Below are 18,170 nucleotides of genomic sequence, written 5' to 3'. Positions count from 1 at the left end.
AGAATGAGAGGCTCAGCTAGGCTAAGTGATTTGCTAAAATAGAATTTCTGGTAAGTAAAGGGCCAAAAGTTGACTCTAAGACTGCCTAACTCCAAAGCCCATTTTAAACATTATAATAAAATATAAAATAAAAATAATAATTTCTGATCATACAAGTAAAACATGTCCACCAAAAAAGTAAAAAACACAGAAAATAATAGTCTCCTTTAATCTCAATACCGAGAAAACTATTGAAAGTTTCATGTATATATTCCAGAGTTTTTCTCATGTGTCTACTGAAACACACACATTCTTTTTTACAGAAATGGAATTATACCATTCACACTGTACTATGACTTGCTGTTTTCCCCCTTAACAATATGACTTAAGGATTACTCCATGTCAAAACTATAGATCTGCATAATGTCTAAATTATGTTCTACAATATAGACATGCCCTAGTTTATTTAACCATTCCCCTACTGACAGCTTTTAGGCTACCTGGATAAAAGGTAAAAACACTTCCCCTTCTGCATGACAACTGGACCTTGGGTTAACTTTCTAGTCTGTGCCCCTGTAACCTGGAACAACTGGTATGATAACCATGTTGCTGAGCAATATCGCTGTGATAAAAATCACATCTGGACTAAGAGAAACTATAAATGGGCAATAAATACCTGGTGGCGACACTAAACTTTGGGCTTCCCTGTGTGTGGTGACTCCTATACTTGGACATGTCCTTTGCAGAAACTCTAAGAGCTATGTCCACGGAGTATTACAGTGGCTATTTGTTCCAGTGGGAAATGACCTTTTTAAGCCAGAATGGCTCCTATATCCACCCACTGAGAGTTTCATTGTCTTGGACCTGACCTGGTGGCCACAGATGATTCACAGATGGTTACATAGACTGCTACACGAAATGCTATGAGGCCTTCACTGAAGAGGAACTGGTGATGTGTGTAGCTATGTGGAATTACTTAGCTCCTTCTAAGTGAACCCAGTGTCAAGTGTGGCCTATGGTGGTCTTTTAAGTCAGAATGTTCAGTAAAGCCTAAATTTTAAAAAGTAGATATTTCGGGATATTTCCAACGAACATCCTGTACAAGTGTGTTTCTGTAGAATAAATTCCTGGAAGTGGAGCAACTAGATGAAAGGCAATGACTGTTTTCAGAAAAACTGTCAAATTGCCTTCCGAAGACGTTGCACCAATTTATTACACTTCTGCCTGTTGAATTCGAGAGTACGGTACCCATTTCCCTACTGATGTGGTCCACCTGCCATCAGTCCTCATTTTTTTGCCAGCATTTGATAAGTAGAAAATAGTATTTTGATGCTGTTTTAATTATTAGTGAGGTTGGGCATCTTTTCATATGCCTGGTGGCCTTTGTATTCAAGCCCATGTTCCTGACAGACTACACTGCTTCCTCAGGGCAGGGACTTCATCAAACGCTTCTTCAAAAACACTCCTCAAACAACGCATTCAGACGGAACTCATCCTATTTCTTCCCAGACCTGCCTCTCCTCTAGTGCTCTGTGTCTCAGTGAATGCTCTTGATCCTCCCTCTCTCCAGATGCCCACTAGTTACCAAGTCCTGGTATCTCTGCCTCCTCCTGAATCTTATCTTAACCCCTATTATCCTTAATGCCATGGCCCTGATTCAGGTCTCCCCTCCCCGCCCTTGGAAAAATAAAACCACCTCCCAGGTTTCCCCATCTCCACCTTCTTCTTTTCTTATAATCCGCCCTCCTCAGAACCACCACTGAGCCTCTCTGTTTAAAAGCCGTTCAAGGCTCTCCCTGCCTGCAGGATTAAGTCCAAGCCACTCAGGGCCCTTGATAATCTCCTCCCTACCAAGCGTTCTAGTTTCTATTCTCTACTACCTGCATCCCTTGCAGACATACAAAGCTTCCTCAGGGACCCTGATCAGGTATTGCCATCCACATCTGCTCAGTCAACCTTACCTTCTAATTCCTGAGTCTCTTCTATTCATTTTTTTTTAGCTCTCAGTTAGGTGCTCCTCTTCTCAGAAGTATCTCCAGACACTTTGGCCTTTGATGTCTTGCTTATATTCTCGCATAGCCTTTTGTGATTCCCTCTATCACTGCATTTACTGTATTCTGCTATAACTGTGTCTGAGCCCATCTCTACCATTAAACTAAGACTCAGCAAAATAGAACTTGGCTGCATTCATTTCTAAAAGCCAAGCATTCACACAGTCCTGACATCCAGCAGGGGTCGCTGTGGATTGGCTAAATAAATAAGAAGGCTTTATGCTCCAATAGGAGCTCTTACTGGCTCAAAAACATCTTTATATACCCATCTCATCTGAGCCTACCAGGCATCTTGTCTCGGAGAGGAAAAAGGAAGCAAATTATCTCCATTTACACATAGAGAAGCAACAGCTCACAGAAAAATGTTCTCAGTGGTAGTGCCTACTCTGGGTTACAATCCAGATCTGTGCGTTCTCCAGCACCCAGCTTACTGTACTACAAAAAAATAGATGAGTGGCCAGTCACAGATGGACTGACAGGCAGGTTCTAACTTGAGTGACTGGCTGTGCCGGCCAAGAGGCAGAAGACAGTTTTCAGGAAGAAAAAGCTCACCTAGAGGTAGCAAGTTTTCTGAGGCATTGATATAAATCACGGAATTAAAATTCTTGAAGTCCTTTTCCTTAGCCTGCAGAAAGGCATTTCAAAAGAATGTTCAGAAAAGTACAGTGAATGATACTCTGAAGACCCATGTAACCACTATCCAGCTTTAATAAATCTGAATATTTTGCTGTCTTTGCTTCAAATTTCTTTAAAGAAAAACATTTCAGAGTTGCCCCTCCCTTCTTATCCCTCCTGATCACATTCTTCTCCCCCCCCTCCCACAAATGGCAGCTATCCTAAATTGGTGATTATCATTCCCATACTTGTATTACAAATTACATATGTATCCATAAACTATATATAGTATTATTTACCTGTTTTTAAAACTATATTGAATGCAATCTTACTGTAGATATTCTGTAACCTGCCTTTCTTGCTCAATACTATGTTTTTGAGATTTACTTGTGTTGCTACATGTAGTTCTAGTTCATTCATTTTAATTGCTGTATAGTATTATATAAGCAATCTCTCTTTGTATGCCATGGAAGACCTACAAACAGAAATGCATGCCATAATATCCTGCATATACATTGGCTAATGGTAGGCCACACATTTGGCTCTGAGATACCTATTAGCCAATGCAAAGAAAGAAACAGGATTCATTACGTGAGTCACAGTATCTGTAAGTTAAGAACAAACCGGCATTTTGAGAGAAACATTACCACTTCTGGCACTGAAACCTGACAGAAACTTCTCCTGTAGGCTCTTTTGATGGGAACGCTGTCACACAATGAATCATGCCCCAACAAAATTCTATGGCCAATTCAAACACACTTCTACAAGGCTATTTCCTTTCATTCACCTCACATGGGACATGATAAGACCAAATTTAGAACCAAAGATTGTGTCTTAATGTTGTTTCCACCCACGAGTCCTTGTCGGATCCTCCCCTTCCCTTGTGACCAGATCCCCATGCCCCAGGGACTCAGGAGGTCCAACGGGCAAATAGCCAGGAGCCACCTCAGGAGTGGCTCACCCCAATTACATCCCTGCTGGCGGGCCTCACCTTAGAGAACTTCAGGCCGCTCACGTTAATGGTGCACAGTTCTGACGGGCTCCTCACACAGTGGTGCTTCAGCTGGAACACAGTGCAGAGAGTCAACTCTTAAGGTCCCAACAAAGTTTATCTAATTGGCCAGGGCAACAAATGGCTTCCTGCTGAGGAAGGCAGCCTGGGACAGTGGCAAGAGCATGGGCTTTGAAGTTGTTCAGAACGAAGCTGCCATCTCAGCTTTTCTACCTCTCAGTTTCCCATCTGTAAGATGGGGAGAGTAACATTAACTTTATGGGGTTTTTAGGAGGATTCCTTCCTCTCTGTTCCTTCTCTGTCTTTTTGGCCTTATTTTCTCTACCTAGTTCTAAAAAAAAATCTATATTTCTGGGGCTTTACCAATCCTATCTAATAAAAGAGAAAAATGGTAATTGGCGTACGACGATACCCTTTTCATTGGCTAATCAGGGCTATATGCAAATTAACTGCCAACTATGATTGGCAGTTAACTGCCAACTATGATTGACAGTTAACTGCCAACTAAGATTGGCAGTTAACTGCCAACAAGATGGCGGTTAATTTGCATATGTAGGCACAATGCAGGGAGGCGAAAGGGAAAGCAGGAAGAAGCCCCCTGCCACTGACAGTGATCGGAAACCCAGGGGGGAGCTAAGAGCTGGGGGGCAGGGCAAAGGCGGCCCTGGGGCCGCCTTTGCCCTGCCCCCCAGCCATGATCGGAGAATCAGGTGCCTTTGCCGCCCTGGCCAGTGATAGCAGGAAGTAGGGGTGGAGCCAGCGATGGGAGCTGGGCACGGTCGAAGCTGGCAGTCCCGGGAGCTAGGGGTCCCTTGCCTGGGCCTAAAGCGGAGCCCACGATCGCGGGGCCGCTACAGCTGTGGGTCCCCGCTGCCCGGGCCGGACGCCTAGGCCAGAGGCCTCAGGCCTGGTCAAGGGGCCGATCCGGTGATTGGTGATCGGAGGGTGATGAGGGTCAACTCCTCTGGCCGAGGCATCAGGCCTGGGTGGGGGGCGGAGCCGGGGATTGGGGGGATATGATGGTCCCCTTGCCCAGGCCTGAAGCCTGGGTCAGAGATGTCAGGCTTGGGCGGGGGGTGGAGCAAGCGATCAGAGGGAGATGGGGGTCCCCTGCCCAGGCATGATTCCTGGGCCAGAGGCCTCAGGCCTGGGCGGGGGCCAGAGCCAGTGATCAGGGGGAGATGGGGGTCCCCTGTCCAAGCCTGACACCTCTGTCAGAGGCGTCAGGCCTGGGCAAGGGGTCGATCAGGCGATCGGAGGGTGATGGGGGTCTACACCTCTGGCCGAGGCATCAGGCCTGGGTAAGGGGCCGATCCTGCGATTGGAGGGTGATGGGGGTCAACGCCTGAGGGCTCCCAGTATGTGAGAGGGGGCAGGCTGGGTTGAGGGACACTCCCCCCCACACACACCCAGTGCACGAATTTCGTGCACCGGGCCCCTAGTATTATATAGTTGTCATAATTTATTCATTTGTTCATTCATTCATTCATCCATCCATCCATTCATTCACTGAATATTTATTAAACACTATGTTGGGCCATGCATTATGCTAAATATATCAACAAACTTTCTTTTAATCTTAACTATTATTATACCCCTTTTAAAATGAGAAAAATAAGACTAAGAGCTAGTGAGAAATCTATGATTTAAACCCAAATCTGTCATCACTAAACTTTGTGCTTTTTTTGACTACCATATGTTGCCCCTCAACACTAAAAGGTTGGAAGAAAAGTTCAACTTTGGAGCTTCTATTTCTGTTTAACTGAGCATTATTCCTTTTTTCTGTTAATCATTTATTTATGATGTCTTTTATGTTTAGACATGGAACTAGGCACTGGGAAGATAATAAAGGAAAAACAGAAATATTCCATGTCTTCATGCAACTTTCAAGTGCATGGAAGCCAAATAGCAAGAAAGTTTTTATGTGATAAATATTTTAAATGAGAAATTCAAGAAGCTAAGGGAAACAATTATAGGAGGTGGAAGTGAGGCCATATTTACTGAAGGAAGTAATAGTTCAACTGAGACCTAAGAGCTAAGTAGGAGTTGGTCCCATGAAAGTGGGTGGCAGGGGCTGTGAACGCTATCAAGACAGGAAAAAGCAAGGTGCTTGTGAGAGGAAGAAAAACCAGAGAAGGCTAGGGAGGCAGTCACTAGATGCTATCCAGAGTGGCAACATGGATAAGAAGCCATCTCGATTAATGCGGACCTTACATGTTGCTGGAAACAAAGGGGAAAAGACCACCATGAGAAGTGTTTCTGCCCTTCCTCAGTACTGCTGTTTCAGTCCTTCCCACCCTCAATGAGAAGTGAACAAAATCATGAAAGATATTCCACAGGACTCTGTGGAAAGCTTACACCTCACCACTTGAGGTGAGATTCAACTACCTATCCCCTCAAAGCTCTCTTTTAACATCTGACCTGTGCAGAAACCCATCTCTTGAGATCCACAAGAGAGCCTAGAACAAAGCAGGCTGCCAGAGAGTTCTTCGCAGGGAGCTCTGAGCACTGGACTGTGCTTTAATATTGAGCACAGCCCAGTTCTCATAGCTCCCTCTCTAAGCACCGAGGCATTGCACAGAGCAGGCGTGACATCACCTGCTGGTCTGCAGCACAGCGACCCAGCCCTCTTTGGAAAGCCTGCCCCAGGCACTGGGTGACATCTGGTCGTCAGCCAGACACTACACCCATAGGACAGAGGTTGAGGAGTGTAGATAGAGCTCCCCAAGGCCCCCTGCTCCTAGAGAGATCGCCCCAGAGCAGAGCAGGAATCGCTACACCCTACTAGGTACTGGAATGGGATTTTCAATTTACTGTTCCCCTTGATTTACTCACTTGCCTCCCCAACTCAATTAAGAATTTTTACCTGATAGAATGGACAGGCACAGGTTTCAGAGTCATGAACCAGAGTTCTAACCCTGAGCAGCTCTGATCCTGAGCAGACCTGAGTTCCAATTACTAGCCATACTTGATCTTGGCCAAGGCAAATTAGCCCCCAGGGCCTCGGGTTTCCCATCTGCACAAAGGCAACAACACAACGGGGACAAACCTCACAAGGTGTAAAGAAAGCGTTACACATAAAGCTTCGGGTCCCTTCATCATCCTGGCTGTACTCATTTTGCCCCTCTAAAAGCCTGGGGTGGACTGGGGTAGGTGTAGAGGGGAGCAGCCAGGACGGCCACCAGCTGATATTGCCAGCCATTCCAGGATGCAGTTACTCTCACCAGAAAATCCTGGTCCAGCACGTGTTCAGGAATGTCTGCTTGGTTTTTCCTTTGAGACTTTTTCTTCCCTTTGGTCTCAAAAGAAACCTTCTGGCTTTTCTGACCTTCAGGCGGTGCCTCAACCGCACTTCCCTTGGGCTTCTTCTTGAGGTTTTTTCGAGCCACTAACCAATGTCCTCGGCCTGTTGAGAAGATCAGAACAGTGAGGAGCAAACTCTTTCAAAGCCACAGCTAGTGCACTTACAGGTTATTTATCTAAAATACTAAAACCAAAAAGGCTTCTCATTACCTAATATGCACCAGATACTGTACTGCTACTGGCGATGGGGGTTAGGGAGAAGATGTCTACATAATTATCTCAATGAATTGGCCCCCAAACCCAGTGAAGATATGGCACTGCCCCATTTCACAGATGAAAAGGTGAAGACTCAAAGAGATGAAATGATTTGCTTAATTCCTTCCTCCACATGTTTGCCTTTAAACTCTAATTGTTCTTCAAGACCCCAGATCAAGTATTTCCTGTTCTGTAAAACCCTTACGGGCTCCCCTCAGCAGAGCTGATCATTCTTTCCTATGCCAGCTAGTTACTGGCCCATTTGTCATCTCTTGGGTAAAGCTCAATGTGTGGCATCGTTTAACGAGCTCCATCTTCCCACACGTTACCCAGGACCCCATCATTGTAGAGGAAAATGCTTCAGAGGCTCAGGATAAGAAAATGATAGAACAGTTGTCATTAAAACACACACACACACACACACACCAATAACACAAGTTCACCACAGAAAGAACTAGAAAATGGATGTTTAAAAAAAGAAGAAGAACATAAAATGAATAAATGTGAGAAGGAGGAGGAGGAGGAGGAGGAGGAGGAGGAGGAGGAGGAGGAGGAGGAGGAGAGGTTTACTAGTAAACTCACTTAAAAATCATGCCCCGGCCCATTTACTCAGTGGTTGGAGCGTCGGCCCATGGATCAAAGGGTGGTGGGTTCAATTCCCAGTCAAGGGTGTGGCTGGGGCACATGCAGGAGGCAACCAATAGACATGTCTCTCTCACATTGATGTTTTTCTCTCTCTCTCTTTCCCCCACCTACGGTGCCTTCCTTCCTAAAGATCAATGAAAAAAATATCCTTGGGTGAGGATTAAAAAAAATCATGACAACATTCTAGAATCTATTCTCTCCATCAGCAATTTTTTTTTTACTGCAAGACATTCATGGCAATCTGTAATTATTTTATTTGTTCACTTATTTATTGTCTTTCTTGCTCTCTAGAGAGGTAGTTCCACAGAGTATAGACTTTACTTATTCATGTCAATATTCCCAAGGTCTGCAACAAGCTTACCACACTGTGAGTGTTGCTGAATGAACCATGAGCCACAACCCCCACCCATAATCATCCATTCAGACTTTTCCTGAGCATCTACTTTGTGCTGGGAGCTGGGGCTATGGAGATGAATAAGATAGAGGCCCTGACTCAAAGTAACTAGTATCTATCTATCTATCTATCTATCTATCTATCTATCTATCTATCTATCTATCTATCTATAGTTACGGAAGCCCAAAGATGGGAGCTACCAGCCCAAGGTATGAGCTACATCTAGTAAGTTGAAAGCTGACTGGGTGGAGATGAAAAAGCCAGGCAGTCTGGGCAAAGGGAGGAGCACAAGCACCCAGAGGTATAAAAAATTGGGACCAGACCTAGTCGGTTTGGCTCAGTGGGTAGAGTGTTGGCCTGCGAACTGAAAGGTCCCAGGTTCCATTCCAGTCAAGGGCACATGCCCAGGTTGTGGGCTTGATCCCCAGTGGGGGGCTTGCAGGAGGCAACCAATCGATGATTCTCTCTCATCATTGATGTTTCTATCTCTCTCTCCCTCTTCTTTCCTCTCTGAAATCAATAAATCATTTTTTTTTAAATGATTGGGACCACACAGAAGAACAGCATGGAGCAACGGGAACCAGCTTGATGCCTTTGACCACCAGCTCCCTACCCGGGGGGTTGCCCTAGCACAGTGGTCGGCAAACTGCGGCTCGTGAGCCACATGCGGCTCTTTGGCCCCTTGAGTGTGGCTCTTCCACAAAATACCGACTTCTGCACATAGGCCACGAGGTTTCAATCACACTGTACATGTGCGCCCACACATGGTATTTTGTGGAAGAGCCACACTCAAGGGGCCAAAGAGCCGCATGTGGCTCGCGAGCCGCAGTTTGCTGACCACTGCCCTAGCTCAATGCTGCCAATCCTGCCTCTTGGATGCAGCTCCTGACCCATGGCTGGTGTGAGCCAGTTCCCATTCCCATTCTGGGCCTGAAAGTTCAAGCACTCCATTTCCCAAAGCTGTCCCCATTGAGGCATGGACCGTTGTCCTTTATCCCAATAGCCCTGACTCCTGGAGACTCCAGTCTGAGTTGATGCCAAAACGCCCAACACAGCTAGGAAGGAAGGCCCAGAGTGTGTCAGGAGATAAACATGAGGGAAGAAAGATGAGGCTGGGAGGTGAGTAGAGTCAGATCAGAAAGGGTCTTGAGAACTAGAAAAAGAGCTTGGGTAATAACGGGTACGCTTAGGGCAGAAATAGTATCTATGGGAAGGTTTTTTTTCCCCCTCATCATTTTTCATTTTGAGATAATTTTAGACTCCCAGAAAGTTGTAAAAATAGTACAAAGTTCCTGTACAGCTTTCATCCAGTTTCGCTAACGTCATATTGAGTCATAATACAATGATTGAAACCAAGAAATTAACACTGGTATAATATTAGTAACTAATCTTAATAACCCTTCTTTGAATTTCGCCAGTTTTCTCACTGATGTCCTCTTTCTGTTCCAGGATTCAATCTAGAATCTCATATTTCATTTAGTTGTTATGTCTCCTTAGTTTTCCCCAATTTTGTGACAGTTCTTCTGTCTTTATTTTCCCTTGAGTGATTTTGACCCTTCTGAAGAATACCAGTCAATTATTTTGTGACATGTCCCTCAATTTGAATTTGTTTGATGCGTTCCCATAATGAGACTAAGGCTTTTGCACTTTGACAAAACTACCACCGAAGTGATGCTGTGCCCTTGTCAGCACATCAGAAGAGGGAGTACATGATGTTACTATGTCTTATGAATGGTGATGTTAATATTGATCACTTGGATAAGATGGTGTCAGCATAGTTTCTCTACTGAAAAATTACTATTTTTCTCTTTGCAATTAATAAAGATAGCTTGAGACTAGGCAAATATCTGTTTCTCATCAAATTTTTTGACCGCCTAATTCTAGCATCTGTGATGGTTAATTTTATGTTTCAACTTGGCTAGGGTATAGTAAGAAGTTATTCAATCAAACACTAATCTAGGTATTGCTGTGAAGGTATTTTGTAGATGTGGCTACCATCTACAATCAGTTGACTTTAAGTAAAGGAGACCATCCTTGATAATGTGCATGGGCCTCAACCAATCAGCTGAAAGAACATAAAAGCAAAAGCTGAGGTTTCCCAGAGGAAAAAGAATTTTGCCTTAAGACTGCAGCATCAGCTCTTCCTGAAGTTTCAGCCTGCCTGCCCTATAGATTTCAGACTTGCCAGTCCATCATTTTATAAGTCTATTCCTTTAAATATGTAATGTGTATATATGTGTGTATGCCTATAATGAACATCGCTATGATGCACACTGACCACCAGAGGCCCAGTGCAGGCCAGGCCAAGGGACCCCACCAGTGCACAATTGGGGCCAGGGAAGGACCATGGGAAGGCTCTAGGGCATGTCCAGCCTATCTCGCCCAGTCCCAATTGACCAGACCCCAGCAGCAAGCTAACCTACTGGTCGGAGCGTCTGCCCCTCTGGTGGTCAGTGTGCATCACAGCGACTGGTCGAACAGTCGAACACTTAGCATATTAGGCTTTTATTATGTAAGAATATATATATGTATGATGTGTGTGTGTATGTATACATACATATATGTGTATACTAGTATATACATCCTATATAATAAAAGCCTAATATGCTAAGTGCCTGGTCAGCCATTCAACCAATCAAAGCATAATATGCTAATGATATGCTAAGGCCGCTCAACCACTTGCTATGCCTTGCACTGACCACCAGGGAACAGGCAGTCCACCAGTCTCTATGATGTGCAATGACCACCAGAGGGCAGATGCTCCGACCAGTAGGTTAGCTTGCTGCTGGGGTCCGGACAATTGGGACTGAGCAAGATGGGCCAGATATGCTCTCCCATGATCCCTCCCTGGCTGGCCAACCTCCCATGTCCCTCCCCGGCCCCCATCGTGTACTGGTAGGGTCCCTTGGCCTGGCCTGCACCCTCTTGCAACCCGGGACCCCTTGGGGGATGTCGCAAAGCCAGTTTCAGCCTGACAGCAGAACGACAGGCCGCTATGATGCGCACTGACCACCAGGGAGCAGATGCTCAATGCAGGAGCTGCCCCCTGGGGGTTAGTTCGCTCCCACAGGGGGAGCACCGCTCAGCAGCAGTGGCGGAAGCCTCTCCTGCCTCCACAGCATTTGGACATGCCCCAAGGGCTCCCGGACTGTGCACAAATTTTGTGCACCAGGCCTCTAGTATATATATAAAATTATGGGCTGATGGATATTTATTCAATGGTTTATAACTCAAACCTACCTTTATCTATTTTGTTGCTCAGAATGTCCCAGCTTTGGCTATTGGAAACTCCTTTAAGTTGGCTCTTATATCCTTTTGACATGAACCTATCGCTTTTCTGACCACTTCTTTACTTTCTGGCACCACATGATGTTCTAGGCTCAATTTGTATTTTCCCTGCCCCAGCCCTAGAACAACTTGTTCTCTGAGGAGCCCTGGCTTCTTTTATTGGAGAATAGTATTTAGAAACCACAATGTAGGTACCAGTACGCACTTCATGACTGAGGTATCACTGCTCTCAGTGGACTAGGAAATATACACACATATACTAACACATGCAGATACATCTGACTATATTTACTTCTCTATCTGTCCATCTCTCTCTGTGTGTGTGTGAGGGGGTATGGGTATAAAACCACAATTTCATACTGGGAATCCCATGGGAGGGTTTTAAACAGGTAAGAGCCAGAGAAGGTCTCTATGTGAAAAATGAAATCACTCTAGAGAAGTGGGGAGGACAGACAGGAGAAGATGGTTCTTCTAAAATGCAATGCACAGAGTGACCAGCAAGTCACTTCACGTGGAGTAAATTAGAGGTACTCCTCCTTGCTCTACTCTTTCAGAGCAACAAATCCAGCCCAGTGAAGCCACACTTCTTTGGCAGTGTTCCACCTGCATGGCTCTGCTCGTGTTGTGAGGAGTCTCTGCTACAGAGGTGTTTTTAACTAGATAAACATTTGAAAAACTACTTAGCAGAGTCGAGTTTAAGCCATTTTACTTAGGAGCTTGGCAGAATACAATTAATCATTAAACAGGAAACAGAGAGAGGAAGATGGCTCGCCAGAGAGGGTGGGCACTGTGGGAGCTACATGTGGGAGAAGTGGGAGAAGAGCTGGGCTTTGTGGATGGGGAGAATTTGGATAACTGGAATGAGGGCTGGAACATCCTGGGCAAATAAAAAAAAAGCTATGTGGCCCTGACCGGTTTGGCTCAGTGGATAGAGCGTCGGTCTGCGGACTGAAAGGTCCCAGGTTCGATTCCGATCAAGGGCATGTACCTTGGTTGCGGGCACATCCCCAGTAGGGGGTGTGCAGGAGGCAGCTGATCGATGTTTCTCTCTCATCGATGTTTCTAACTCTCTATCCCTCTCCCTTCCTCTCTGTAAAAAAAAAAATCAATAAAATACATATTTTTTAAAAAAGCTACGTGAAATGAGAACACTATGGAATAGGGCATAAGTAAAGGAATGGGGCTGGACAAAGGATAATGGGAGGTTAGACTCTGAAGACAAAACAGCAGGTGCAGGAGCCAGCAGTGGGAAGTCACTGAACAGAAGGGAACTCAATGGTAAGACATGCACTTTAGGAGGCTCCCGGAGGCTGCTGGGGACGATGGACTGGAAGGGATGGGAATAGGTGGGGCAGGGAACAGAAGTCAAGGGGCAGGAGAGAAAGAAACAGACATGAGAGACATTCTAAAGCGGGAGCTGGCTGTGAGGCAAAGGTAGCAATTGGAGAAGTCACCTGACCTTCCTCTGGTTTCCGAAGCAGATTTTTGGCTGGAAAGCAGTTGTTCAGGTAAGGCTTCCCATCATCCAGCTTGTAGATTCCTGAGGAGGCCATCGCCCTGAGAGCGAAGCAAGGAAAAAGAGGAAGTAGAAGAGTGAGAAGGCGCAGCATTGCTCTCTCATCCCAGCGCGGCCTGTGAGCCCCGCAGGGCCACCACACAGTATCACCCCCCATCTCTGAGGGCCTGGAGGCCACTGCCCTGCTTCAGAAATGGGCGTTAAATGAAGAGGGAGACAAAGCCTTGGGGGTTTTTTGTTTGTTTGGTTGGTTGGTTTGTTGTTGTTTTTTTAGTTCAGATCAATCCTAACCCAGCAAGAGCGTCACCTTTGGACTCAGGCAGACCTGGTTTGAATACTGGCTGTGATTTTCCTCGCTCCATGAGTGGGAAAGTTACTCTATCCCTCTAAGCCTGTTCCTCACCTGCAAAATGGGGGTAATAACACCTACCTTAATAGAAAGGGAAAAGGATCAAGTTAGAAAGGTAGTGCCTGGTACACGTTAAGTGCTCGCTAGAGATGTTCTCTGTTTTAACAGAGTTCAGGGGAGAGGGGAGATGATGGGCAAATAATGGGATTTGAACTGGATAAGTAAGATTTGAGGGATGCATTGAGTTTATTGATAGAAAGATAAGCATTCTAAACAGAAAAGCCACATGACTGAGGACATGGTGGCCGGCATTCCTGGTGCAATAAAGAAACAATCTGACCCAGGAAGAGGATGTGTGTTTGCAAGTCTTGGACAACAAGGCTAGGCAGGAAGGGTGGTGTCTGCTCCCCAAGGGCCTTCAGTGCCAGCCCAGGAGCTCAGGATCCAAGGGTTTTTATACATATTTCTGAGCTCCCTAAGCTCCTCCAGAGGAAGGACAGCATCTATGATATGCATCTCTTTACCCCCAGCACCTAACACAGCACCTGGCACATAACAAATTCCGTAATTATTTGTGGAATGAATGAGTGATGCTGTATCTTCTTTGGTCCACCACAAGGCACTCCGAATTTCCTGATTCTTGACCACCCCCAAAAGGACTGGAGGCCCCTCCTATGTGTCCCCACGACAACCCATACTTCTAGTGTAGTACTTATTACTTCGTTATAATTGTTTGCTGCCCTTACCAACTTCCCACCTGCTATGGAGCCTGTGATACCTTATCACCTATGTAATCCCAAAGCCCAGCACAGAGCCTAGAACTCACTAAAAATGTGTTGGGAAGATGAATGGGTAGATGGGGGAAAGATCAACAGTAATTCACTCAATCTCTCTTTTAGGAAATCTCTCTTGTGACCAACTACACCTATCTGCAGATAGATGGATGGATGGATGGATGAATGAATGAATGAATGAATGAATGAATGAATAGCTGGCTGGGAAATGTTAGAGATGATGACTGTTGGAGAAGGCTCAAGTAACTTATAGAACATAAGAACCTTGCTTCTGATCTGCATAGTACTTACTTGATTTTTGATCTTCGGAAAAGTCTCTTGGCTTCCCTTTTTTTGTGTTTCTTCACCTGTAAAATAGACATTACACTCCTTTTTAGCCTGCCATTCAGAACTCTTGACCTTGCTCCTTAATTATATTCTTCTATTACTCTTCTGCTCCAAAATGTGTCTCACCTAGGGCCTAGAAAAATACCATAGACTAAAAAACTCAGAAGTAGGTTGGTACATATGTAGGGATACAGAGACACAGATGGGAAGGTGGAACAGAAGAATAATTGTATGACAATGGGATGTGGCTAGAGTGCTTAAATAAGCTGTGCAAATCACAAATTAGTAAGGAAAGAATCAGTTTATGGGATCGTTTACACAAAATAAATTTATGCACAGCAACAGTAGCAAAGACAACGTTGAAAGATACAATCTGGGAAAAGATATTTGCTATGCACATAACACAAAGAATGAACCAGACTCATGCTCATGGGGGATGTACAGACCTGCATACAACGAATCATAGACATTCCAATTCCCTAGGTGGAACACTAGGTGAGAAGGTGTGGATTTACAGCTAATGACCTAGAAAGGGCACATAACCCCCAGGTCACATAGTCTAGAAAGTAACCCAAAGAGAAACAGGAACTTTATCTGCATGATGGAAAAAATAAAGTTCAAGTTCCAGATTTAGAGGCTACCTGCCTAGTTAGCTTCAGCTACTAGTACTTCTGGTCTCATCTGAAGGAGCAAATATCAGTCTAATTGTAGTGCCTCTCCTCTACACACACACACACACACACACACACACACACACACACATGCTTTTCATCTGCATACATTTGCTTGTCTTAATCCTTTGGCCTGTCACACATTGCCCCTCTTTGCCTGGCTCATGCAGATGTCTTCTCCTCAGGTTGCTCCTCCTCTGTGCTACCATCTAAGGCCTGCCTCTTAATGGAGGCACATTGCCCCATTAAGTATATTATAATGGTCTGCTTAACTGCCTGGTCCCCACTCCAAACAACGCCCCCCGCCCCACAACCCCAGGCTGTGAGCCGCTCTAAGGCCAGGCCTGGATCCTACATATTTCTCTATCACCAGCACCTCATACAGCCCATTGAAGAGGCTCAATGACTGTTCACTGAAATAAACGGAACCATGACCACAATGCTACGGAGCACTCCATTCTATCTGGAGGAAGGAAGAGGGAAGGATCGGGGAAGGTGTCACAGAGCAGGTGACATTAGAGCTGGGTCATGAGAAATGAGGAGTTATAAAAGATAAACAACAAAAAGCTACAGGGGCATCTTCACAGAGATGAGGAAATCTCACCTAATATTACTTAGTGATAATTACCAGAGGAACGTTAGCTTTGCCAAGACAGGTATTTTGTCAGTTCTATTCAACAAAATATCCCCAGTGACTGTTACATAGTAAGCCCTCAATAAATATATGTTCAGTCATTTGGACACTTAGGGGTTTATGGAAATAAAAAAAACACACGAGCGATGCAATGTAACAGAGCACAGTATAGTACAAGCCTGTTATGTGATAACTCTGGGTCGCTAGAATAGGAATTCTACGAGAGTAGGAAACAGATTCGTCTTGATCCCCCTGTACCCCTTAGTATATAGTTCTGGGCAATGTTGCTTCTCAAAAACTTTTGTGGGGAAAAAAAAGTCAATTAATAAACATCTAGAATACTATTACATCCTAAAATTATACAAGCAGAGCAGCAGAGGGGACATACCATGCGTTTCGATGTTAAACAACACCTGGCTTCTAAGTCAGGTTCTGATACATGCTATGTGGCCTTGGGTAAGCGCCTTACCCTCCTCACCTGACAGGGCTGTCAGGGAACAAAACGGATATAAAGAAGGCGCACGTGTACGTGCACACACACACACACACACACACAGTGGAGTATTATTCAGCAATAAAAAAAGAATGAGCTGTCTTCTTCAGAGCTGCCTACAGAGGTGGCAGCCACTTCCTATTCTGCCTCATGGCAGCCCTCAGAACCCTCATGAAACCCATGATCAATCATCAGAAAGAGGACCAAGAAGGTCATCTACCACCCGTCGGGCAGATACGTCAAAATTAAGCGGAACTGGTGGACACCCAGAGGCATGCACAGTAGGGTGCACAGGAGAGTTAAGGGCCAGACCTTGATGTCCAACACTGCGTATGGGAGCAACAAGAAAACAAAGCCCGTGCTGCCCAGTGGCTATTGAGCGTTCCTGGCCCAGTGTCAGGGAGCTTGGAGTGCTGCTGACGTCCAGAAAATCTTACTTTGCGGAGATTGATCCCAACGTGTCCTCTCACAGCTGCAAAGCCATTGTGAAAAGAGCGGCCCAGCTGGCCACCAAGGTCACCAGTCCCAACGCCAGGCTGCACAGAGAAGAAAATGAATAGACAGCTTATGTCACATTGTATTTGAGTTTAATAAAACCATAAAATTCTTCCATCTGGCATTTAAAAAATATTTATACTAGGGGCCCGGTGCACAAAATTGGTGCATGGGGGGGGGATTCCTTCAGCCTGGCCTGTGCTCTTTCGCAGTCTGGGATCCCTCAGGGGATGGGGAATGTCGCCTGCTGGCAGTGAGACATCCCTCTCACAGTGGAGGACCCCTCACTCTTTACTCCCACCCTGCAGCAGAGTCAAGAGAAGCTCCCGCCACTGCCACTGCCCCCGCCAGCTGTGAGCTCAGCTTCTGGCTGAGTGGTGCTCCCCCTGTGTGTGCCTTCTTTAACTCCTGCATTGAGTGTCTGCCCCTTGGTGGTCAGTGTGCATCATAGTGACCAGTCATTCTGCCATTTGGTCAATTTGTATATTAGGGTTTTATTATATAGGACATATATATTAAATAAAAAATTAAATCTTGCCATTTGCATCATGAATGGACCTAGGTGCTAAGTAAGTCAGAGACAGATACAGTATGACTTCACTTACATGTGTAATCTAAAACAAAACAAAACAAAACAAAACAAAAAAACGAACAAAACAAAAACAGATTCATAGACATGAAACTGATGGCTGCCAGCGGGGAGGGTTGGGGGGATAGGTGAAAAAGGCGAAGGGGCATATAGCCAATAATATTGTGACAACTTTGCACAGTGACAGATGATTACTAGACTGTATGGTGATCACATTGTCAGGTATGTAAATGTCGAACCGCTATCTTATACGCCGGAAACTAACATACTATTATATTCCGACTATCCTTACGTAGGAAAAAACAAGCCAATGCGCATAGGACACTGCCTGGCGGACAGTAGTCAGTGAATGAGTTCCCTACAAGTCTCCGACAGCACACACGAAAACATACTAACGGCTAAGAGGGCAGCCGCCAGGGAGAATAACTGGTGCTAACAGGCCTCGGAAAGGATGAAGCCCGAGCTCCCGCCGGCCCTTCGGAAACACTGCCTTTGGGACAGGGGAGGCTAACCCCTCCCGCGAGCTAAGCTTCAAGCCGCACCGGCCTCCGGCGTCGCTTCCGCCTCCGAGGCGTTCGAGGGGGCGACCCCCCGGTCAGGCGGGATGCGCGCCTGCGAGTCTCACGGGGATCTCGGAGCCGCTCCACGGTGGCTCCGGCCACGACCTTCTCTTCTCCTTAGTAACCGCGACGCGGCGGCCAACCCTCTGGGCAGCAACCCGCAGCCGGCGCGTCTAACTACTACAAATCCCAGCAAGCCC

The 18,170-nt window shown here is 45.7% G+C and overlaps 1 protein-coding gene and 1 pseudogene across 1 annotated transcript in view; one reads left to right on the top strand and one right to left on the bottom strand.

Annotated features, from left to right (window-relative positions):
• Positions 1 to 16,856, bottom strand: part of XRRA1 (X-ray radiation resistance associated 1) — a 54,537-nt gene extending 37,681 nt beyond the window's left edge. Inside the window, exons 1-6 of the mRNA XM_059708438.1 lie at positions 16,764 to 16,856; positions 14,493 to 14,548; positions 13,002 to 13,099; positions 6,882 to 7,063; positions 3,637 to 3,708; positions 2,583 to 2,655 (exon numbers count right to left, since the gene is read on the bottom strand). Of these exons, the coding sequence (XP_059564421.1) occupies positions 2,583 to 2,655; positions 3,637 to 3,708; positions 6,882 to 7,063; positions 13,002 to 13,095 (421 nt within the window). The 5' untranslated portion in view covers positions 13,096 to 13,099; positions 14,493 to 14,548; positions 16,764 to 16,856. The remainder of the gene's footprint in view (positions 1 to 2,582; positions 2,656 to 3,636; positions 3,709 to 6,881; positions 7,064 to 13,001; positions 13,100 to 14,492; positions 14,549 to 16,763) is intronic.
• LOC132240796 (large ribosomal subunit protein eL32-like) lies at positions 16,477 to 16,886 on the top strand (annotated as a pseudogene).
• Positions 16,887 to 18,170: the final 1,284 nt, after the last annotated feature.

This window comes from Myotis daubentonii, chromosome 9, assembly GCF_963259705.1.
Source record: "Myotis daubentonii chromosome 9, mMyoDau2.1, whole genome shotgun sequence".
NCBI lineage: Eukaryota > Metazoa > Chordata > Mammalia > Chiroptera > Vespertilionidae > Myotis > Myotis daubentonii.
Note: the sequence above shows the minus strand (reverse complement) of the source record. Positions and strands in the feature narration are given on the sequence as shown.